The sequence below is a fragment of the Eupeodes corollae genome, chromosome 1 (genome assembly GCF_945859685.1).
Source record: "Eupeodes corollae chromosome 1, idEupCoro1.1, whole genome shotgun sequence".
NCBI lineage: Eukaryota > Metazoa > Arthropoda > Insecta > Diptera > Syrphidae > Eupeodes > Eupeodes corollae.
This window is the reverse complement of record NC_079147.1, coordinates 202256641-202282486: the sequence shown is the minus strand read 5'-3', so window position 1 is coordinate 202282486 and position 25846 is coordinate 202256641. Positions and strand designations below refer to the sequence as shown.

At 29.1% G+C, this 25846-nt stretch overlaps 2 protein-coding genes across 5 annotated transcripts; both read right to left on the bottom strand.

Annotated features, from left to right (window-relative positions):
- Window positions 1-1055: 1055 nt before the first annotated feature.
- On the bottom strand, window positions 1056-19443 carry LOC129940868 (excitatory amino acid transporter 3). 4 transcript variants are annotated; one of them, XM_056049384.1, is made up of 12 exons: window positions 19291-19443; window positions 8759-9055; window positions 8556-8651; window positions 8303-8470; window positions 8192-8234; window positions 4571-4616; window positions 3752-3935; window positions 3560-3690; window positions 3204-3498; window positions 2996-3130; window positions 2835-2931; window positions 1056-2776 (listed from the first exon to the last, which is right to left on the bottom strand). In XM_056049384.1, the coding sequence occupies exons 2-12, from the start codon at window positions 8938-8940 to the stop codon at window positions 2717-2719; spliced, it is 1437 nt and encodes a 478-aa protein (XP_055905359.1). In that variant the 5' UTR covers window positions 8941-9055; window positions 19291-19443; the 3' UTR covers window positions 1056-2716. The 4 variants fall into 4 exon arrangements, with proteins under 4 accessions (XP_055905359.1, XP_055905360.1, XP_055905362.1 ...); XM_056049385.1 differs by having other exon boundaries at window positions 8759-9068; window positions 19291-19441; XM_056049387.1 differs by having other exon boundaries at window positions 8759-9075; window positions 19291-19428.
- A 3159-nt stretch (window positions 19444-22602) lies between these two features.
- On the bottom strand, window positions 22603-23842 carry LOC129939925 (cyclin-dependent kinases regulatory subunit). The gene is made up of 2 exons (XM_056048108.1): window positions 23448-23842; window positions 22603-23384 (listed from the first exon to the last, which is right to left on the bottom strand). Exons 1-2 carry the CDS (start codon window positions 23504-23506, stop codon window positions 23213-23215), a joined length of 231 nt encoding a protein of 76 aa, XP_055904083.1. The 5' UTR covers window positions 23507-23842; the 3' UTR covers window positions 22603-23212.
- Window positions 23843-25846: the final 2004 nt, after the last annotated feature.

Genomic DNA, 25846 nt, shown 5'->3' with positions numbered 1-25846 from the left:
ATTTTTGGAGACTGTAAATATTTTTGAACTAAATTTACTTCTTGCAGCCTCGCGTTCCCAAAAATTTAAATAGGTGAAGAAGTAAAAGTCACATATACATATGTAGGTGGAATGAGCAATCTTTTATCTGATCTGGTGTTTAAATTAGCTTTGGATTGATCTAGAATATCCTCTAGAGTGCTGATAATTCTTTTTACATGTCCTCTTATGAATCTTACAGAATAAAATAACCACGGTTTTAGAACTTTATTTAAAATCAAATTGATAACTGAAGGTAGTTACTTATTAACGTACATTTTTAAGGGAAGGTAGTTAAACAAAATAATTTATTTTTCAAAGTCTTAACCTTGATTATAAAATTTTTAAAATCTATTTAAATTTGATAAGCAGAAAATTAACTATAGAAGTTAGTAACTTAGAAATAAGTTACACCACCACTTTACTTTGGTGGCCCATACATTTATGTTTTCCATAATTAATACTTTTGTCTGATAAATTTACATTTATATAGCAAAATACATTACTGACAAATTATGAAATAATTAAGCTAATAAAAAAATGTTCTTTCCTTTTTATGTCCCAAATTAAAAAAATATTATTTAAGATCGATTAAAAATACCAAATGTGATACAAAACAGTGCCTTACACCAATTTAGCACTCAAATTCTCATAACAGTTCTAAAACATAAATACTTCCAATGTAAACATATTGTGTTTGAATTTGATTTGGGGGCACCCGTGGCAGGTGGTAGATCGACCCTCACCTTTTCCTTAATCAGCTCAGTGGACGCCATCTTGAATATTTATCCACCACTCGTACGATTTCACCAACGTGACAAAGGGACAGTTTAAGAGAGTTTTCTTTAACTCACCTCAAATAAATGTTGAGGGTGTTAAGGTAACAGGGGTACAGACCCTGCTGATCTGTCTTCTATAGATATCATTTTGATTGACGTACTTATTTTATTTGTGAGTTCCATATTTGAAAAGTCTAGTGTAAACAAATAATTTGGTTTAACATTTGCTTCTGAATTAATGTGCAAAAGTTTTGAATGTCTATTTCGTTTTATTTTATTGTTATTAAATCTCTAGCTATATATTTGTAAGAAACAATTGCCTAAAAATCCATTGAGAGTAAGTTTAATTTTAAAATTGAATATTCTGGGCTAAAAACTAATATCCATGTATGCATGTATTTATGTATGTATATTTCTTTTTTCTAAACTAAAATTTAAGCTTGAATGGATAATTTTTAACATTTTATTCGCAGATATTATTTATTTTACTGCTTTATGCACTATGATAATATTTTTAACAAATATTCAACCTTTAATATATTTATGTTATTTTTTAACTGAGTAACTTATTAGCACTTTAAAATGTGCAAAACAGAACATTTGCTAATTATTATCTTATCAACTACGAACACATATTATTTCTAAGAACATTGCTTTGATGTGAAATACACAATTAAATCTTTGATACTTAATTAAAACAAAAATATGTAGATAAAATTACCTGCATATGTATATTTTTTAGCACTTTGAAAAAAAAAGTTTTCTTTTTTGGAATGCTTTTGTTTATTCATGCTTTATTATTATTTTAATTTTATTTTTCCCAGAAATTTCGTTATTTCTTTTTTGGGGAAGCATTTAAATGAATGCAATCCAAAAAATGAAATCGAATTTTATGGCTTTGAGTAAAATTAAATCCAGAAACAGAATATAATTTTCCAATAGAATCGAATAATCCATTTAATTGTTATGATTCTTATTATTTAAAGATTTTCTTTAACATCACGTTTTAATTAATTGGAAAAATGGATACATTTTGTTTGCAAAGTTGTATCAACCTGGATTTAACTCTGTGAGATTGAAGTAAGTTGAAGAAGAATAAAGTAAATACTAAAAAAAAATGATCAACCTTAAAGGCTCATACATAATTTTAGATCCCGAAATAATCGTTGTGCTTAAATTTCATTAATATGAGCCAAAACGTTCAAAGTTTGCTTTATAAATATTGTATTTATTTTATTGTCATTTTTGATTTCTTATACTATTAAGTATATGTACAAGTTCAAATAGAACTTTTAGTATGTTTTTGTTTGGTTTTTTTTTCAAAACATTAATTTTGTCATGGTGTAAACTATTTTTTGTACAAACAAAATATGCATACAACAAAAAACAAGTTCAATGCTGCGTACAATTAAATATGAAATGCGAACACATTAATTAAAAAATAATATTCGAGTCGTTTTATTTAAAAGTGGAATAAGCTTAAAAACTTTAATTTTCAATCCCATTTTTTAAAAACGATTTTGTTAAAATATTATTACGTCATCTTTAATTTGATTTTTTGACTTAATGTACTTTTAAAAACAACGACTCATTATTTTGTTGCTATTATTAAAAAATATATAAAAATAAAAAGTATGCATTAATTTATAATAATATGTATACACGATATATGATTGTATAAGGGTTCTTCTTTAAACGAATACATTTTACAAACTATAGCAAACACGCTTGTAACGATTCTCTTTTTTTTTTGTTAAATATTAATAATGTTATAATATTGTTTTCATTTACGGAGATAACAACTAATTTTAATAACTTGATTTTAATATTTACATCTCAAAGTTCGCTTTATGTATTGACTTGGATTTTGTGGCTACATATTTATATGATCGCATTTATGGTGAAACAAATCTCAATTCTTAATCCTTTAGCTCATGTCCATTGCTTAGTTCAACCAGTTCATGAGGATCCGCAGCATTCTGAAAAAAATAACAAATTCAAATGTTTATGAAAACTCAATATTTAAAAAAATATTACCCTGTCAGCTATTTCTAGATCTTTCACTGATAATTTGTTTACGAGAATTGTTCCTATAGCATCACACATCACGTTGATTGTAGTACGGAAACGATCCCTATAGAAGCAAAATTAGACGCTTTACAAAATCATTCTGAAAATAGAGTAGGTATTTCACTTACAATAGCCAATCGACGGCAATAATGAGGGAAACATCCTTGGCTGGCAGCCCCACAGTATCTAAAACCATGACCATGGTAACAAGACCAGCTTGTGGAATACCAGCAGCGCCTATCGAGGCAGCAGTGGCAGTAATACTATAATTAAAAAAAAAATTATAAATACAGGTTTTATAAAATTTTAATGAATATCAAAATATCAGTTGCATACCTCACAGCTATTACAGTTCCGAAAGAATAGCTAACTTGTCTGTACTGAGCAATAAAAAGTGCAGCTACAGCCTCATACAGAGCAGTACCATCCATATTAATTGTGGCTCCAACTGGAATGACAAACCTAGTTACACGTGGATCCATACCCATGCCATCGAGACATTTAATAGTGCATGGCATTGTTGCAGAGCTTGAGCCAGTTCCGAAAGCTGTAGCCAAAACTTGGCTGAGCTTTCCAATGTACTTGTAAGGTAGAGATCCACTTCCCAAGAAGAACAAAAGTGGAATTGTACCTGAAGCGAATAAATTCACAAATTTTAGTGAATTCTATCTCGTAGAATTCAATTTAATTACCAAATCCATGAAGAATTAAACCTAACATAACTGTAAGGAAATACCATCCAAGTTGTTGAACAACAAGAACTAAAGAATGCATTTCAATAATTTTGGCTGTGATCAAGAAAGCTACACCAAGAGGTGAGATCCTATTAAAAAAAAGAAAACAAACAATATAATATAAAAATTTCATATAAAAATTTCTCCTACCAAATAACCCAAGAAGTAATAATCATCATGGCTTCACTAAGAGTTGTAAAGAATTCTTGCAACAACTTTCCCTGTTCCCTCATTCGGCCAATGGTAGTTCCAAGTATGATACTAAACATAACCAAGCCCAAAACGTTCGAGCCATCTTTGTACTTTCCACTGAATTCCCATAACTCCATCGGCACTATAAATAATAAAATAGGAATAAATTAAAAATCATAAAATATTACATAAAGCTAAGTACACACAATTGGGGGATCTTACAATATTGTCATATTAGTCAGTAAGTCAGTAATATGGCAAAAGTTGCCAATGAACTTGCAATAGATAGATAAATTTCAACAGTTTTTAACGTATGGTAGATTTTGTTGAAAGTATTTCGATTTCTTTGACAAATGTTAGCTGACTAAGCTTTGGATTCCCGCAGAAGATGTATAGTAAATGACAATTAAAAAACTATTAATTACAAACATATCGTTTGACAATGGGCAGGTTCAGTATTAAAGTTCAGCTCTCAGTTAAATACAAAAAAACATGTTTAACTGTCATTTTGACATAAGTAGACTTGACTTGATAGTAGCGAAATTTGTTTTGAGTAACTTTCTAGTCAATTTTTCAATTTAGTTGCTCTAATTAGAATGCAACGACACTTGTCGTTTAAGCCTGCCCATTGGCTGACAATGTTATCATTTAAGATAAAAGTTTACACGATTCCAAGATACACAAATGGGACAGCTTCGTTTTAGTGACAAAACTGACAATGTTGTTCAATTTGTCAACCCTGTGAACTTAACTTAATCTCTCTATTTTAGAACTTACAATCCTTTTGTGTGATATTTTTAGGAGCACTTATTTCCGTCCGATACTGTAATTAAACAAATAGATTAATATTTTTAAAAGATCTTTTTTTAATTTCTTCAAATAAAATCTGTAATAGCATTTAAAAAAAATATTTGTATGTTTGCACTTGAGATCTCTAATTCGTTTTGTAGCTTAATTGCAGCAACTTTTTAATGAATAATGCAAATCACATATCATTATCAAGTTGTAGGTAGATGCGTTTATTAGGTACTATAACAATTTACAAGTAAAACTCATTTGCATATATCGTACTCGTATGTACTTTACCTTATTAAACTATTGCTACACAATAATTAAGTGATGTATGATTGAATGAAGTACCAAGGTATTTTTCAATAACAAGGTATATTTTAAATAAAACCTACCTATATTTATTTTAGTCTTTCTATAATGACATTTTCAAATGTAGATATGTGCCTAGATTACAATTTAGAAGAAACGAATATTTTCGGTTTGATAGTGAGAATAAATTTACATTCTACAACTTGTTTAGAAACTTACTTGAATTTGATCTAAAAAAAGAATAAGTTCAACAAACCACGATAAGTTTTTAATTGAAAATAGATATTAATAGCAATTTTACTAATCAGCAATTTTAAAAATATTTAACAATTTACTTATCTAATCCAGAAATTGAATCAATTATTTGCCTAATAAAGAAATAATAATTGCCTTTTTATTAAAAACGGTTCATCTTAACTCTCCTAAACAGTGAAAGTTTGTGCAAAAAAATATAGCATCACTAAAAGCCTCTTGACCACCTCAAGCGTCTTTAATGGTCAAAATAGTGGCAAAAAATGGCAACGGAGGATGATCAATTTTCGAAGAAAATCATCTTCAGTGGTTTAATTGGGTAAATTTTTAACCTCAGTGGATTTGTCAATAAGCAGAATTGACGCATTTGGGCAAACAGTGAAAAACCAATGCAACTACAAAGAGTGACTTTTTTGTGAAGTTTATGGGCTGGCAGCATCAACGGGCCAAAATAAGGCCGGTCAGACAGTTTCTATGACAGGTGTTCGCTTACGTGAGATAATAACGAACTTTGTAAAGCCCGGATTGGAAGATGTGGATATGGACGATAGCGGTTTTAACCGGACTGTGCCACTTGCTTTTGCGGCTCCCGGAAATTACGCCAGAATTTTGTTTGGAAAAACGCCAGAATTAATGTCAAACAAATTTCTTTGATAAAATTCAAAAATCCAATTTAATTTTGCAATGCATACAACTTAAGTACATGTATAGCACTTTTGATTAATAAGCAGAATTGAAATCAATGTTTGTAAGTGCAATTCTAGTTGAAATGTAAATGGGACATAAGTCTTCCATGCTGTGTTCTAAAGTGCAGTTTACTCAGACCTTGAAAGTGGTGCCAATACTCTATGAGTGAAAATTAAGTGCCACTCAATCCAATAAGTGACAGCATACACTTGTTATATTTATAATGACATATTTCAGTTCTCTATCAAAAAATTACATTTTGAATAGGGTTTTCAAAAATAGACTGGATCTATTTAATCTTTGTACAAGTTTTTTCTTATAATATGAAATCATCTTCCCAAACAAATCATAATGGAGATGTATTTGCATTTGAATTAAATAAGCAGTTATATTCGAAGAATTGTAAGAAACCTAACTAAACCTTTTTTTCAATTGTTTGTTCAGTCTTAGTTGAACATGACTTGAGGATTTTTATTATCAAACTTGATTTGTTTTGTTGATTTTGCATGTAAATAATATTAGAATTTTGTTTAAACATATGTACATATCTGAAGTGAAGTTGGAATTTTCTTGCTTTAATTCGTTCAAGAAAAAATTATATTTTTTAAAGTAGAATGGTTGAAAGAGTAACACAGAGTATAAACACTTATTTTTGAAGATGAATGCGGTTTGTATCCCTAATCATAAAAAAAAGAATCAAACATTTAAACAATTGTTTTTGAAAACTCAAGGTGTTGTAATATTTAGAAAAATAAAATTAAAAGCCCAAGTTTTTGCCTTTGCACCGAAGTTAAAATCATAAAATAAGTGGTTCCTTAAATGTTAATTTAGCTGCATAACTATTGAAACAAACAATCAAGAACATTTTGCAAATACTATACATTTTTAATTGTTTGTATGTTACTTTAATATGAAGTGTGAGTTTTCAAAAAAGTCTTGTGCAGTGTGCTCCACTTTTTAAAGTCAGTATCAATGCGACTGCCAAGATATTGAGAATGGTGACGATAACAATACGAATATGAATCAAGTTACATTATATTTTAATAGAAATTGAATTATGAAACTGTAAGTTTCTGTTTCATTTTCAAAAATATCACAGGGATATTTGAAAATTCTAAAATAGGCCAAATTTTCATTTTAAAGCCTAGTACGCTGCTGATGCGAAACGAAATTTTTCGGTGGTCTCCAAGTGTAGAGCGAAATTAAAACGAAAACCACAACGGAAAAATATTTGTGTAGAGTTCTGTCAGCTGTGGAAAACAAAAACACCGAAATTCACGAGTAAACAATTTTCAATTTTGATTTGTAAACAATTTTTTCCAATAAATAAATTAAACGTCAAAATTTCGCAAGCAATTAATATACCGGGCAATTAAATTGAGAACGAAAAGAGTGGAGAATTGTACTAAAAAATCTAGTACAGCTATCCACTAAAATGACACATTTCGTTGTTCAGCAGCGTACTGAAAAACGAAAAGCACAGCGAAATTTTTCGTGTATGATTTCGTCATGTCATTTTTGTATGGGAAATTTCGTTTCGCATCAGCAGCGTACTAGGCTTAAACTAGGGAGTTTAGAAAGAAATTACTGTATAAAAAGAAAGTTCAACTATCGTTCTACGATAACTCTAGAGTTATCAAATCTAAAGCTCATTAACTTGAAAGTTTGCCTTAAGTAAAACAATGATGAACGAAATCGCTGTAAATCTTATTAATAGTAAAATGCAATTATTTAATCTTCGCTTGTTGATTGAGTAAGTGTAGCGTCATAAAATGTTCCTACGTCGGTACGTGCATTTTAGATTGAGGCAATGCTTACACCCTTTAGTTATTTACATTCCAGAATTCTAAAACAGTTGTTTTAATGGTTTAATGCGACCGTATGTCGTTGAAAGTGTTAGCTTATTTAAATCTGATGTGTAGTAACTACACAAAAAATAAGATTCAGCTTATTTGCTACATGGAAGCAAATTTTATTATGCATCATTCTGCGGCCAAGACTGGGGATAAAATGAATAAATGTACAACATATTAAAGTGTGTACTTAAAATTTGCTTGCTATATGTTTACTCTTCAGTGAATAGTGCTGATTTAAAAAATATATGGTGGGAGAATACTGAATTACTGGCATAGTGGTGATGGATGTAAAGCCAAATTGAAATTGATGCTGTTGAACTTCGAACCGCGAATTTTTTTTTATTGGATAATTGGACGAATGTATTTATGTTTTAACTAATTGACTCAGTTTGCATATATATAATATTGGGTGACGAATTTGTTCTATCCAATGTATTATAAACATATCACTTCCTCTTTTGTAAAAATAAAATGTATACAAATTAAAAAAGTTATATCTTACCTGAAACATTGTTGCTTGAACTATGTTATCCGAAAACATATTCCTGTTAAATAACAATTTTAATTTTAAATATTTAATGGTTTTTTCGAATTATTTAAGGTTTATATCAACCTAACGAGATCCATTAAAGTATCAGGTGTAAGAACTTTTGAGTTCTTTTCGACATCGTCAGTCATAAACTCATCTACCTGTCCTACTTGTCCTGGACGTATAGTTGTTACAAGCACAATACCCAATATAACTGCAGATACAGTTGTAAGGAAATAGTACACGATCGCTCTATTTAAAAAAAAATAGTGTTTCAATCAAAAATGCATGCATACAAATTTAAAAATAAAAACAGAAATAAAACGATTTAACAAACCTTGTTGCAATACGACCGGACATACTTAAATCTAAAGAACCAATGGCACTTGTAATCGACGAAACTAACAATGGCACAATTAAACACTTCAGCATCCTGGAATATTTTCATTTGAATGTTTTATTTTTGTATAGAAGATTATGTTACTGTCTTTTTTTTTTTTTTGATTTTGTTGATTAGAAGAATTCTTTGTAGAAAGTTACCTTAAAAACAGCTCTCCCGGGAATGCGATGTACATAATTTCACGTTTTGTCCATGGTCCCGTGCTGTTTTTTAGTATCAGTCCTACAATGATTCCAACTGCAACACCTATTATAGTTAGTATAGTTAAAGAGTTCTCTTGCATGAACCCTTTAAATTTGGAACTATTCTTTGGTCGAGTCATGTTGTTTGTTCGATCAATTTTTGCTATCCCTCCGAAAACACTAAAATGCTTTTTCAAGATTTCGTTCGTTGGTTAGTTTATGCGCTTAGTAGGCAATAAACTTACAAACCCTTATCTGAAATATCAAACTGATTTCTACATTTATTCAAGATACGTTTTCTTAATTTTAGTTCGTTTAAACTTAGAACATAGTTTTTAATAATAGAGTTAGTCTTCAAAGCAGTGCTCTATTTAAAAGTTAAGCCCTTTGTTAAAGTCGAAGTACGATATAGATTTACTTAATGTAATGTTTTGATCTCCAGAGATAGACACGACCGATCTGGAGCCTGCGAAACGGTATTGCTGAATGAATCTAGAAGTCCAAGACTAAAGCTAGCTTATCATTTTTTTTTCTATTGAAAGTCTACTACCATCACAAATGTATTACCAAAACAAAGTTCACTTGACAGTATCATATCATCACTGTCATTATAATCAAATAAATTGTGCTGCTTGTATTCACAAATGTATCTTCATGCTTATAAAAATAGATGGATACATCTCTCATGTGTGTTTGGGTGCAATTCATCGTCTCTGTGTAGTTAGTAGTTGGATCATATCATATAACCTATTATCCATTATTACTAAGCCGGATGATAACAGCTGCCTTTTTTTTATCCTAGTCTATAAAAGGGTGAGGTTTGAGGTGGGTGCAAGTTTGCGTTCCATCTCCCATGCAACTATCGCATAATGAATGACAGAAAATGTACTGTTCTAGCTTTGCGCTTATTTGTTTGCTGTGGAGAGTGATACAACTTAGGGAGAAATGTGATAGGATATTAATGATCTTCTAACGGGCAAAGTGCTATCCATGTTTTTCGATTGTATCTAAATTAAAATTAGCCAAAGCTAAAGCTGATGAAAATACATTTCTATTTGCATATTTTGTTGTTAAACTCAAAAATATGCAAAAAATGAGCAGTTAATTTGTTTGTATATCAAGAAATTTGTAATAGACGCTCTTGAGAGTGTTTTGCTCTATATAAATAAATTATTCACAATATTTAGGTATGTACGTAGCATGTATGGATTTTTGTATGATGTTATTTAATGAAACTTTTCGCTTAATAGTAAAGATCATATTAATTAGGTCGCATGTGCATTAGAAATTAAATGATGATACAAAAAATATATTGTCAAACGGATTCTAATAATTACTTTTTAATTGTGTTTATATTTGAGTTTAGTTTTAAGTCTGTTTACTTTTGTGTATTTGAGATATACTTTTACATAATGTGTGTATGCATTTCAGCCTTGTGAGCTAATTTGTTAATATGTATATTTTATATACTTATAAAACACTGTCAGATAAATAAAAAACCTTCGAATTACTATTTTAATATTCTACATCTACAGTTTAATTTAAAATTGTCAGTCCTCTGTTTAGAGCCTTACAGCTAAAATTATGTAAACAAATTTATTCTGTGAGCAGGTAATTTTAATATTTGTTTGTTTTATAAAACTATTACTAGAATATAGAAACTTTGGAGTTCTAAACTTTTATTATTGTACTTTTAAATAATTTTATTATTATAAGGTATTTACGGTTCACATTCCTTAAAACAAAACAAAAAAGAATAGAAAAACTTACATCTAATCTCCATTATGGATTATCTAGAATACAAAATATTTGTCTAAAGTTAAGTGATTTTGCTTTGTTGTTGCTGGAATTATTATTTACTTAAATATTGTAATAATCAAAAGATTTAAGGAACTGTTAGTTCGTTAGTTTGATTTACTATAAATTAGAGGTTTCAAGTTGACTACTGCCTTCGCAAATTATGCCAACCTGCTATGAATTTCAATCAAGATGAAATTGACCCATTGATTATCCCGAAAATAAATCAAAATTGTAGATACGCTCTGTGACTAGTTGGAGATTGAAGATTTATAAGTTGAATATGTTGAGCACGAGGTGGCAAGGTAATCCAATTAGACCATGGAGAAAATCTTAAGCAAAATCTCAGGAATTTTCTTTAAACGGACTTTAAGTGTTGATAATTTATGTCTAAAGAGACATAGACGGACGGAAGATAGTAAAACTAATATAAGAGTATCTTGAGGCATTAGAGTTAAGAGTAAAATATGTGGAACTTAAACACTGGAACACTGAATTCAATCGAATTAGAATGGGTAAAACCCATCAAAAGCAAAAGTATTGTTTAAATGGTAAGAACATATTTCAAAGGCATTATGAAAGTACTCGGCAAACATATTTGCTATGTACTCTGGGTTAAGATGAAACTGCTTGTATGTGTATAAACAATCACATCATAATGCTTCAATTATACTATGAACTTTAATTTTTATTATTAGCAATGTTAAATGTCTTCCGAATCTTATCAATTCTTGTACAATTTAAAATAGGACTAGTATGTGTAATATTGTTATGTTAAAGTAATACAAAAATAAGAGGTCCTCCAGCCAACTCCAACCAACTTAATGTCCATTATCCATAGATAGGAAAATTGTGTCTTTCAAAAAATTACTGCGTAAAAAAGTACGTATACGCCCCGGGGTAGTATTAATGCTAACGCAAACAACTTCACTTTTCATGTTGTTGGCTGTTAGAATATTTTTTTCTCTATACCTTTGCCAATATGTTAATCATGACTAAACTCTTATAACATTTAAGCATAAATAAATTCCAAAGTATAATAGATACTAACCAAATCGCTTGTACTCGTATATCAATTTGTATGCTACCATGTTCTTTATAAATTTTCCTGAATCAGAACTATGTACTCGTAAGTAATGGGTACACTATCTTACATATGTACATAGTATAAGAAATCCGTCTTGCATTGATTAATTGATTGTTTGTGTTCTTATGTCTATTTCGCTATCTATATGAAAAAACATAAAATTAAAATACTAATCACGTAATCCTTGACAAACCTTAACTTTATATATATGTATGTATGTAGAAACTTCCAATAGAAGAAGAATTTAAACTGTTTCTATCTGGTTACAACTGACTTAACTATATTATGTTTAAAGTTGAAAACATTTCAAGAACAAAATCATACAACCCTTGAAATAAAGTATGTGTATGTAAAATGTAATTATTTTTAAAGTAATGATGTCATTATTCTGTTTCAAGTTTCAACTCTTATCACAATTATCCATAGTTTGGAATAATTTTTAATTTCTGGTAATTTTTCAAGATTTTTGATTATTTTTAAAGAAAAATAAATTGTTGATTTGTATATTTATACATTTTAAGCGAGTTAGTATTGGTAGAAATTGCCACGAAGTTAGACAGGACTTTAGTACATATTCGTATTAAAATCTCTCGAACTTTTTCTTTTAGCTCAAAGCATTTTAGAATTTTGAATCACCTAAAATATATGTATCTTAATATTTGACAATATTTCAGACATTGATTTCAATCATCCCTTGAAAGCACACAAAACCTACATATGAGTTAAAACAAATAGTAGTCCTTTTGGTAGAAAGACACATTACAATTGTTTGTGTAACAATGTACATTGGAAACTTAATGAAGAAATTGGGGTTTAAATGTCAGATTTCAAAGATCAAATAGACTTAAATACATTTTTCCAAAAACAAAGAGATATTAGAAAATAAACGCCTCAATTTATTTCAGTAAAGCAAAATACATAACATGCTAGTAAAAAAATGCAATCCTAATACATTAGTCTTTTATTGAATTCAAAATTTGAATGCACAGACATCAATACAAAGTTTCGGAAAAATGTGTCATTACAGGTAATTAGTCATTACAAAAGAGTTGATTAATCAAATTATTTTATTATTTATTTGAAACTATCGTGCATTCATTTCAATCAGGTTCGATAAATACTAAGAGTTTCATCATATTTTCTTCCGATTTATATGTAATATGATATTAAAAATGATATAATTATAATTGTTAATTTTAAATAAAATGTTTCAAATCGTTACTTAATCCTTCTCCAAACTATCTTTTTCACTGGTTTACCTTAGCAAATGTTCAAAAAATTTTCTAAATAATCAAGCTGATAAAAATTTAGACTTTTAAAAAATATTCGTTCATGATTAAATATTGAGATATCCGGTTTTGTCTAGGTTGAAAAGACGTATATGAATATATATGTGCATATATGGAACACATCGTTGTTAAGGGATTTTTTTTAAATCGCTCAATAAAATGAGGTCATCAATACAAATAAAGCTAATTTGATAAGAAAATATTATATTGCCTTTTTATCAAAATAGACTACTTCTTCATGAATTGATGCTCGTATTCAGAACGGAAAAACAAAAATTGCAGCTTCTTATCTCTAGACAAGAATTACACTTAAATATAATGATGAGACCCAAAAGTCAGCTAAAATGAGAGGATTTTTATTTTTTTTTTTAAATTGGTGTCCATTGGAAAAATAAATTGAATTCTCAGATAAGTTTATTTTTAAATAAATTCACTTATTATGTTTCTATTAATTTGTCTAGAAGGTGAATTTTTAGACATGTTTGTATACAATTTTGAATGAAATGAATGAAAGGTGCATCCTTTTATTTGAAAAATTGGACCAAATAGAAAAACAGACAACAAAGTAATAATGTTCGCTTTTTATAAAATTACTCAAAGACCTCTTGTTTATTTAAAACAATAAAATGTTTTAATGTAATAATGTTCTCAGTTTATAAAATTACTCAAAGACCTGGTGTTTATTTAAAAAAAAATAAAATGTTTTTCATGGAACAAAGGTTAAAAGCTTAGTACAGATACAGGCATACGGTGCAGTTTCTTATAATCGTGTGAACTTATCACTGAGCAGACTCATTTACTATAAAGGGATTACGACCAAGGTAGCTAATAAATTCTTCAGATGTCGTAACGAAAAAGTTCTTATTACTTTTCCAATATGACAAAGAACACTTTTACACTAATATGAAGTTCGCCTTGCAGTTGAAAGAAAAAAAAACAATTAGCTGACATTTTGACATATGTAAGTAGACTTAACTTGATTGTAGGGGAGACAATCTTTCCAGTCAAATTTCCATACTAGAAACTTGATATTCCTTTAAGTCACTTATGTAGGTAGTATGAACCTGTTTCTTTTGTGTGACAATATAGCCAGAAACGTCATTTGAGATTGTGAGAAGTCCTTCCTTACATAGTTGTTAATAATATACATGTTATCATAAAAGAATTTTCATTTTAATATTTGAAAACAAAACAAAAAAGAGGCTGGGATGCGACGCACACTGTCGATTTGTCTTGCTTAAAAGTTTGTCTATATGTACTCGTATCAATTTTTACCAAATTTGCGTACTATTTTTTGTAGATTTTATTTTTTTATGAAAAAACGTTGGATTTTTATATAAAAATTACTGAATATCGAAAACAATATTTTTTGTGAAATAAAATAAGTTTGAAGCCATATTTTTAATTTTTGAAAAGCTATTTGAGTCGAAAGTAAATTTTTACCAAGTTTTAGTATTGTTTTTTTTGTAGTTTTATTTTTTGTAATCGATTTTTTCAAAATTTTATCGAATGTTGAAAATATTTCTTATAATAAAAATTAGTTTGAAGCTCCTATTTTTTGTAGATTTTATTTTTTTATGAAAAAACGGACTGTTGGATTTTTATATAAAAATTACTGAATATCGAAAACAATATTTTTTCTGAAATAAAATAAGTTTGAAGCCAATATTTTTAATTTTTGAAAACATATTTGAGTCGAAAATCAATTTTTACCAACTTTTATTAATTTTTTTTAAATTTTTTTATTTTTTTGTAAAAAAAAACTGTGAATTCGATTTTTCTCAACATTTTTCAGAATGTTGAAAACAATATTTCTTATAAAATAAAATAAGTTTGAAGCCTAAATTTCAAGTATTTGAAAAGATATTTGAATCGATATTCAATTACCAACTTTGAGTAATGCTTTTTTTAGATTTCTTTTTTTTTATTAAAAAAAACTGTCAATTCGATTTTTCTCAAAATTTTATCAGATGTCAAAAACATTATCCTTCGTTGCACAAAATTGTTTTGGACATGAAATCATATTTTAGTCGTAAAATTTTGGAGGTGACAAATTTTTTTTTCAGTTTTTTTGATTTATAAAAAAATCGTTAAATGGATTGTTTTTTTTTTTAAATATATTTCTTTGGTATCTCGTTACAATATATTATATAAAATTTATTTCAAGTCTCTAGCATTTTTTGTTCTTAAGATATTTAGGGTTTACCAAAATGTTCACCTTTTTTTAAAATTGCTATGGTAAAAAAACCACCCACGCAATTTTCTTGAGAGCCCTTTCTGCATCTTTCTGCTTTATTATCTGTATAACAAAATTGAAATCGATATCTCGTCTGGTTCTTGAGCTATGGACGACGAAAAAAACGTCGCGAACGTACGAACGTACCTACACACGCACGCACAGACATCTTTCTAATAATCTTTTATTTCGAATCTAGGGACCTTGAAACGTCGAGAAATGTCAAAATTTTCAATTTGACAAATCGGACCCATTACAATAACTTCCTATGGGAAGTTAAAAATCAGTGTTGCTTAAAAGGTCAAAGGATTTTTGTTTAATTGTTAAGAAAATAGTATGCCAAATGACCTACAGAACCGTCACCGTATCCTTTTCATAAAAGTTTCCATACCTTATTTGCAAATTTCCAGCTAGTATGTATGTACGACTTTAATAACTTCACCAATTAGACGATTTCAGACAATTTTTAAGATCTATTTTCTATTTTTAGTAATGGCGTAAGTTTTTACTTGTTAAAAAATTGTAGCTACAAAAGTGAATGCTGGGGAAATAGTGACCTATTCAATATAAAACCTATGTAAGTCTTTGGGAATTTACCAACCATTTGAATAATCAATTTATATTCAATATAAAACCTATGTACATAAGTCTTTGTGAATTTACTAACCATTTGAATAATCAATTTATATTGATATTTGATATTTGGCTATTGTCAACTGGTTAACAGCTATTGTCAGACTGATCTGGAACCTATTTCATAACCATTGACAAAACCGACAGGTGAAAGTTTGTTATTTACAACTTGACAATTTAAAGAATTGTATAAAAAAAAACACCCTAAAGCGTCATATTTTAGTTTTATACAAAAAATTGTCATGAAATGATAACTGTCAAGTATTTTTTCCACAATTGCCACAAATTTTATACTGCCAATTCTTTCATAAAATGGAAAAAAATACAATTCACATATTTGTCAGTATTATATTTGCAACTGCGACAGGAAACTCAGTTCTGGTCAAGTATTGACAACGAAAAGACGTAAAAAATAAACGATATATTTTCAAGTGAAAGTGATGACGAATCTTAGTTGGGCCTTCGTGTAATATATCACCGGCTTCCCTAGGAACAAAGAAAAAGTAATGATTTCGAATTGTTAATTGGCCTACAATTTATAGAAACATTTCAATTTTGATGAAATACAACACTGAAATGTATCCCAAGTACATATTATAATAATTTGGTTAGTATAAAAATGATCTTTACATAATGTATTATAACTTTTCGTTTGTACAATCGTTTGTCAATTCTTTGAAACAATTTTCTCATCATCAATTAAGCACTCACTTATACATATGAAAAATCTATCAGAAAAATAAACTTTACTCTATAATTTATTATTGTAACATTGAAGAACAAAAATTAATAGTTAAACCAAATGGCAGACATTTCTACAATTTAAACTAATAACAAATTAATATTTCAAATAAAAACTTATACAAATCAATTATAACAAAATACAAAATGTTGAATTAACAACGAAAAGTACATAATTTAACAGTTGATCACTATCGTTTAAATTAATAATATGCATTGCCAATTAGCAAACTTTAAATAGTTAATATCTCAATTATTATACTCTATGTTAGATAGGTGCTAAATATGTATACTAACTAAGAACCGAAAATAGTAAATTGTTTATTTACACATTCGTCTTCAAAACACAGCCACTTTTAAACCCTTTACTATCCTCAAAAGTCAGTATATACATATGTAATTGTGTACATTGATGAATGTACGATAGAGATGTGTAAAATATCTTACGTCACCTTTGTAATCTTTTTTAAGTTTAGTTAAAAAAAGATACAAAAACTAGATACAGACTGTGATCATTTGGCAAGAATAGTACGGACTAAATTATATATAGGTCGATTTTATGAAGAAACCCTAATAACAAATCCCATACTTTGCAAATAAGAGGATGGAATCAGAAAAAATAAATGTACCTCCTTAAGCACATCACTTCTCACTCAAGATGCACTCATAATCTGAGAGATGGCGTTGCTATTGAGAGGTATTTATCATCTTCTTCTTTTATTTTGTCTATAGGTATTCTATGAGAACAGAAGGAGTACCATTATTAATTCCACATTTATTTTTTTTTATCAAAATTTTAAAAGTACAGTCACAACAATTCTAAGTATGTGAGTTTCGTACATCAGTATCACAAATTATTGTTTTATAAGATTTTATTTATTTATTTATAATTGAATTGACAATTTTTGATCTACAATATCAAGACTGAATGAATTGAATACATGAATAGAAATCAACTTTAAGAATAACATTTAAGTGGTGTTAATGAAAACAATGTAAAGCACTACTTAGTCAGTACATTTTAACAGATTATTAATTTTAAAATGCTTTGAATGGAGAAGTTGAACAATTGTATACTTGATTTTATTATGTCATAATTAAACGAGAGAACGTGTTTTTTGATTGCCTTGAATATACCTAATGGAAAAAAAAATCATTGGTGCTAAATCCAATTTGATAATAATCATATGCTAATAATAACTATTGCTTACAATAATTACAACATTATTTGTTATAAATACCATATATATTTGTTCGAGTGAACATAAGAACATTTAAAATACCAATAAGTTCATTGTTAAGTTGGTTCAACTGTTGATAGGTATTTATTACCAAATCAAACAATACTGAACGACGAAAGTTCTTAGCGACCAAAGGATTATGAAACAGGTGTCTTTTCCGATGCTCTATACGTGTATATTCAAGTGGGCTTATAGTAGACGAAATTTTTTGTTTAAGATCGACCGTCGGTCGTATTTCATATTCATGTCTACCTCTGCCTCTCCGAAAGCTTCGACAGTTTTATTATTGTCATTTTGTTTGTTGTAATTTTGTTAATTTTACACTTTATGCACCCAAGTTTGCTGAGATGAGAGATTTTAGTTTTAGTTTAAGTTTATTTTTGTTTATTTTTAGCTTTTTGGATGCGAAAGTAAATAAAACTGTCGCGCAGTTGATTTCAACATGTTTAAGAGTAAGCTTATGATAATTAATTGCACGTGTTATTAACGCTTGTATGCAAATAAGATGTAACGAATAAAAATGAATTTGTTGTCGTTTCCTGTTTCCAAAAGAACCATCAACTATTTATTTCTTAATGTACACATAAGGTAGTTTGAAGCTATCGTAAAAAATATGTAATTAAAATAAGCAACTCGTTATAGTTTTTGACATCAAATTGTTATTTATTACACAATATAATTAAAAATAGACAAATATTCCATGATGTGCAACAAAAACGAAATGTTTATGCTTTTTTGTTTTTTTCTAGTAGTTTGTGGCACTTTTACCAAGAAAATAAATAATTTTCCTATTCAAATGTATTTTTAAACCATATTAGAGTTGCATTTTTCCGGTAGATTTTCATTCATTGAAAAACAAACAACAAACATCAATAAGTCTTATCAAGAGAAAACTGTATTATTTGTGTGGCATGTGCTGCCTGCAGTTTGCAAATTATTTCAAGTCTTAGGTATATTATAGTAAGTATATGGGATGGGATCACTCATTGTATCTTGAGTAGGAACACACATCTCAAGGGGGTGATAAGTTTGTGTTTTTTTTATTTTAGGCATAGTACTTAATTAAATAAAATTTACTTTGAGCTTATGATTGCTGTAAAGGCACTCAATCGGAATTAAAGTCAATTAATGTAAGTCAATTCATCATATTTATCACTGGTATACGTTTGTTAGTGTTTCTAGAATACTTAAACGAGAAAATGGGATTTGCTAGTATTTAATTCTGTTTTATCATAAACATTATTTCACACTTAATTTTGAACAAAACGACAGTTAGTTTTTATTTTCAGATTTTTTTAAATTCAACTTTCGATATTAATGATTATTTACAACAGAAATTCTTTTTACTTATTTAATAGTTTTGGTTTGTAAAAAAAAACACACTTGTTAAAATGCAAAAAAAAACTGTTAATTATATTCTTTTTTAAATTTCATAATTTACTATATTATACTGAAAGGCTACTAACCAGTTGCGACTAAGTTGTATAAGTTAAAGACGAGTTCACTCAACGAGACATCAGTTTGTACTAAACAGCAAAAATCAAAATCAGAACGTATTACGTTCGGGTATCGTCTGGCTTTTTGAGGGTGCTCTCACGCTGCTCTTGGTTGATTGTTTACAATTATTGCGATTCGCTTAAGCTTTTTTTCAACAAAATAAAACTCAGCGCGCAGGCAAAGTATAGCAATAGCATTGCTTTTTCGCTAGAAAAAAAACGCGCGACCCACTCCAAATCAATGGGTTTCCTCGTTTGCCTTACCCGCTGCGAGCCGGCCATAAGCTATGCCCCAGCATCTCTGGGCACCTCATCTGCTGGTGGTTGTGTGTTGATGTCGATGTCAGTATTCATTCAGTAAACTCGATCTAGGTACATTAGTCCCAAAGACCACAACTTTGTCGCCCTCACACTCACTTATTAAATTTGTGTATGGGGGTGTATCTACTTCTTGATGCCTACTTTACGGATACATAGTTTAATCAAAAGTTATTTCTTGTTGTTTTGAATTTAACGACAGTATATAGCCAAATTTGACAAAGGAATACATTTTCAGTTTTCAAGAAGTGATGTTTGACAATCAAAATTACATTAAGGCAGGGCGTAGACCGAGTCTAATATACTTTACATCGAATTATTTAGATTAATTTGTTGTTTTTATATTTTGTAAAATGACCTTGTCATTTCTGCGTTACAATAGTGAATATTGTTTTTTTATTAATCAGAGGTTTTTAACCATTTATGGCTGGGCAAAGTAAAAAGAATTATTTATTATTTAATGTTGATAGATCTACATTAAGATTTGTAAGCTATAGTTACTTAATATTATTCCAATATTTGATAACTGTTTCGTTCAATCTTATAATGTTGGCTAAGTGCCACATTATTATTACACTATAAATATAGACATGCTTAAGTTAAAATTTTAATTTGAAATAAATATTATTTTACAAAATTTATTAGGATTGTTTCTTGTTTGCCTTTTGAACAATATTTACTCGTGTCGTATGCATAGTTATAAAAACAAGTAAAATAAATATTATAGCAGGTTATAGTATGTAAACAAAGGGTGTCATACTCTTCCCAGCATTTTACAACTGTAATTTTGTGAAGCTACCCCTGTTGCATATCAATATAAAACATTACCGATCATGATTGTACATTATGCATCCTACATAGATACATACAAATACATGTATTGTGTGATGATGATGGCATAAACTAAATGTGAGTGAAGACTCTCGAAAAAATTCTTTAATGTTATTTGAAAGTAAATTTGAACTTTGCATATACTATGAACATGACGAGCTTGACGTTATTTTCAATTTAATTGAGATGGACAGATCCGGCCTTATTCGCATGAGAATGTGTCAGGTGGCGTCCGCTTATGGGTCATCTACTGTTGGACAACATTGTGTTTTTTTTTTTTCATTTCTTTAATTTTATTTCAAGTGTATAAAATAATGTTGCTTTTTGTGTGTTAAACTTGGTACTTTTGACTATTTTGATTGATATTGTATCCCGTGGTTTATAATTACAACAAAGAAATAAGAGGTACATTTTTGATAATTGACTCCGGAATGAGTTTTAACTAAGCATATATGTTCAATTTTTAAAGTTTTTTCTAAACATTGATTGACAGTTTGCAAATAATAATATTGAAAAAGACAAACTCATAGCAACTGTAGACTCATGGAGAAAATTCTGTTTATTTGGCTTAATTAAATATAATTTTGAATAATTGTTGACTTATTTGCAAAAATACAGAAATAATACTATAACAATATATGCACAGGCTTTAAGAAAATAGTATTCAATAATTGTTTTCAATTTTTTTTCTTTCTTTTTAAAAATAATTTATTCATGTTTTTATAACATAAATTATGTCAGCATATTTTCCTTTCTTTACATCAATTTAAAATTGTATTTATAGATATTCTATAAATTAACCCTGAAGAAGTTGGAAAGATTGAACGAAATGCAGGAAAAATTATGGAATAAGGTTTTTATTTGCAAAAAAGAACGTGTTACCAAAATATCCTGATGAAACCCAAAAATTATTTAAAATCTAATAAATTGGTCAATCAAACAAATTTTACTCATTATTCAATTTATTCCATTATTTAAAAAATTAAATGGGGTGGCGCAACAATCCGTTGTGAACCAGGGCCTAGTGACTTACAACTCTCAACCATTCCTGTGTGCGAGTAATGTAGTCAGGAATGGAGGGGACCTACAATTTTATCCCGAATCCGAACGGCTAGTTTGAGAAAGCACTTTTTTATGACAAGAATTACTCTTGAAGGATTTGTCAATTCCTCGCAAGAGGCAGTACCCGCGAAAATTAATTTTTTAAAATTAAGGTGGCACAGGCAGCGATTGAACCCAAGACCCCTTGCATGACAGTCCACTACACTAACCATCATGCCACGGGTACTACAATTCCATTATTTAATATCGATAATTAAACCTGCCCACATCTTATTGCTGTAAACATTAAAAAGGCATATAAATTTAATTTACTAATCTATGCCTTTGAAAACTAAGCTAAACTTCTCCCGATTTTTTAACGCATTATTCAAGCTTTTATAACTCCTTATCATTTGGAAGTTTAATTTTAACTTATAAAAAAAATTGTAAAATAAAAGTGCACATCAAACGAATTTTGTTTTAATAGTGTACATATTCACGGTATAGAATAAATGTTAATGTAATCACGTAAATATTTGAATCGAGGTCAAAATCTAAATAATGGTAATTTGTCAGTATAACTAAATAAAATATTTAACTATTAAGTGTCGGGAAATATATCTATTCTGTCCATTAGTTTAAACATTCAGCCTAAATTTGTACTTATTCATCTGATGTTGGCGTTCAATTGATTTGACCCAAATTTTTTTACATTATTGAAAATCCGAGCGGAACGAAGGGCAACTTCCAAATGAACTAATATTGGATATAGACTTTGGGGAAGGCTCGTTGTTCTACAATTTGACTACCACAACACAGAAATCAGATATGGACCTTGACCAAAAAATTCAAAGGGAACAAATATATAAACTAGGAAGTGAAGAACAGCTCTGAACGAGTTCCGTCAAAAGTAAAAATTAAATACGGATTTAAATTTCCGCGGGTTTTTATTTCATGGTGATTCCTTTTTATTTTTATAAACTGGCGAGGTTGTGATTATGCGTCACAAAAGCATTTTCTTTTCTTTGATGTGATAGAATCCCCTTTCTTAGAACTTATCCAAGCTATTTCCAAAACCATGGAGTAAATAAATATTCTCTTAATTTGTTTTAAGTTGCTTTATTTTTTTTGTTTATCTTAAAATTACAGTATTTTGTTTGAAGGTAACAATTAAATCACATGCAAAGTGAACCGAATAAATCTTATACATAATAAAATCGATTCGACACAAAAAATCAAGACCGTCGACAAATAATGCTTATTTTAAAAGAATGTACTTTTTTTGTTTGTTTTGGTTTTAAGGCAACATAACGTAATACAAATGTATGGCACCTTAATAGCAGACTACTAGGGAATTCAAAAGGCTATGCTCTGCTATACGAAAGTAACCTAGAGCGAGTGTCATTAACTGATTAAATGGCACCGAGGTGATCAAAATGGGACACTAAAGTACCACTTGCTCAGGAATGAATTAGAGCCTTAAGTTATTTAAATTAATATATAAATGTAACTGATCTTAAATCAAATAAAATAATATGATGAGAATACTACTTGTTCTTCTGCATACTAAATTGAGTTTTCTTTCTTTTACAGATGGCCGATGGTATGTATATTTACAATTCGGAGATTTTCTTTTGTTTGTTTCTTGCGCGGCACTAGCTACTTCATATCTCCGAAAACTGATGGCATTTTTATGGATAGATTACTTTGTTTCAATGGGTCTGCGGAAGAGTAGAATATGAGGTTCGGGTTTGTGTATCATGTAGTGCACCCATCCACGGGACTGTTGCACGCCAATCGCTCGCCATTCATTTTCCGACATTAAATGAGTCTTTGGCACAAGTTTAACCAGTTCCTTTGGAAGGACAACGTGCCTGTTTAAAGAAAATCCCTCTATAGTAAAAGTTTAACAAATACATTTCAAAATAACAATTTACCTGTACTCAAATTCCTCATCGTAGTATTTATCTGAATAATAGATTTCCTTGGGATTCATCTTCCTTGTACCTCTAGCAAATTTTTCCAAGGATCCGACGACAGATGTTTCTTTCTCCTTTTTTAAATTTAATAAATTGAGCAAAACAAAACAGTAATGAATTTATTTGCTACACAACTTATATCGTTTAATTCAAGTAGATTTTTTATTTCGAACTCGGTTATTACTTTATATAGACAAATAATTAATAAGTTTAAAGTTATTTTAGAACAAGAAAATAATGTAAGTTAAACAAAAGATATGAAAACAACGCTTTGCAACCGTATTTTTTTCAAGATTCAAGTTCTTGTTTTTGACAGGGAAACGAAATGCGAAATTCAACCGCCGCGCTGATTTTATTCAAAACTTCTTTCTCGCTCTTGTAACTGTTCAATTCAAATGTCAGAGTGAGTACGATGATATGTATCGGCTAGTGGCTAAGAAAAGATTATTCAAACAAGTTTTAGGTATGTTTGTTTTCGTATTTTTATGTTCCGTATAGGGGAGATTATGTGTTCGCAAATAGAACTTCTTCAAATTGTTTAGTTTAGTGTTATTCAAAAACTTGAGCGAAACAGTATAGTAACAAAAAATATTTTAATGAAGTTAAATGTAACAATAATTATATTTTGTGTCCAAAAGATAAGTTCCTTCGTTTCGAATTGAGGCTACGATGAATTTTAGATAGATAAGGTATTATAGGATATTTTTTCAGTGGTGTTTCATTGTGGATTTGTATGCATTTACACTTCGAAGTCTGCAGACAAAGAGGATGCAAAATAAATAAATAGAACACAGTAAACAAAATAAAAATAAAGAAGAAATGTAAAGATTTTGTTACATTTGCAACTTTGTGGCAGCACTGGTACTATAATGGAGATGAACATGTTCTTCACAATAATCTTCATCCGATTTTGCTATAATTTTTTTTAAGGCGTCTGGTTGTATGAAAATATTTTTCAATTTCCTTACAACTTTTTAGCTTTTGCTAGGTGTTTTTATTTATTTCATTACATTTTCGTTACGGCTTGCTACAACACAATACTATCAAAAAGTTATAGTGTTTTATAGGACGCAAAAAGAGTTACCACTGGTGTATTTTCTCCTGCTTTAATATTTTGAAAAATATATGTTCCTCTCTTTATTTTTCTGCATTATGCAGATGCAAATATATGTAAATCCGCTTTTAAGTTTAAAAGAACAGCTCATACAAACATTGTGAATATCAAAATTGAAATGCAAAGTTATCCAAGAATTTTTGATATTTATGGCTATCTGAAAAAACAGTTGATTCAACATACATTTGACTTTGAACTTTCCTGAAAATTGATTTCAAATTTTTATATAAAAAATGTTATTTGAAATAACAATTGAAGGACTTTAAAGGTATCTAATTTATTCAGTAAGGTATCTATTCGGGGCATCATATCCAACATAAGATTGACCGCAGCCATATGCAAAGGTAAAGTCTGCAATCGCTCATTTCGCTATAGCTACTAGGTGCCACTCCCGCAGAGTTTTCCCTGTAATTCGGAAAGAGGAATATCAAACCTTTTAACCTCAATTATAAATATTTGGTAGTAAAACTACAACAAAAGATAATATGCTCTTTGGGCAAGATTACACAACTTAATCATGATTATTTTAGGAACGTTGATTCGAGTGACTAAATCTATTCGTTCGAATGAATTTTGTTTATTTTGAGATTCGAATGATAAATATTCATTGCAGAAAATGAACCGAAATGACGTATATTTTGGAGATCAGCTGTTCTAAATGATTTGACATTTTGATTTGAATGTTCGGAAAATAATCCTACATATTCCAAAATCATAAAGCGAAATAATGTTTTTTATTAACGATACCCACGGCATGATGGTTAGTGCGTTGTACTATCATGCAAAGGGTCTTGGGTTCAATCCCTGCTATGCCACCTTAATTAAAAAAAAAAATAATTTGAGCGGGAACTGCCTCTTGCGAGGAATTGACAAATCCTTCAAGAGTAATTCTTGTCATGAAAAAGTGCTTTCTCAAATTAGCCGTTCGGATTCGGCCTAAAATTGTAGGTCCCTTCCATTTCTGACAACAGTGCATGCACACAGAAATGGTTGAGAGTTGTAAGTCACTAGGCTGTTGCGCCATCCAATTTATTTTATAAATTAACGAAAATATGAATTTATTTTTTTGGAACCGTAATACAAGTTTATTGACATGAAGAAGAATATTGTCTAGTGAAATACTAGAGTTTGATTTGACTATTCGAGTTATTTTTATTGAATGTACATAAATGTTGAATCAAAGATTTTCAATTATTCATCTGGAATCATCAAAATGACGTTTCCGTACTAATGGTTCCACTAT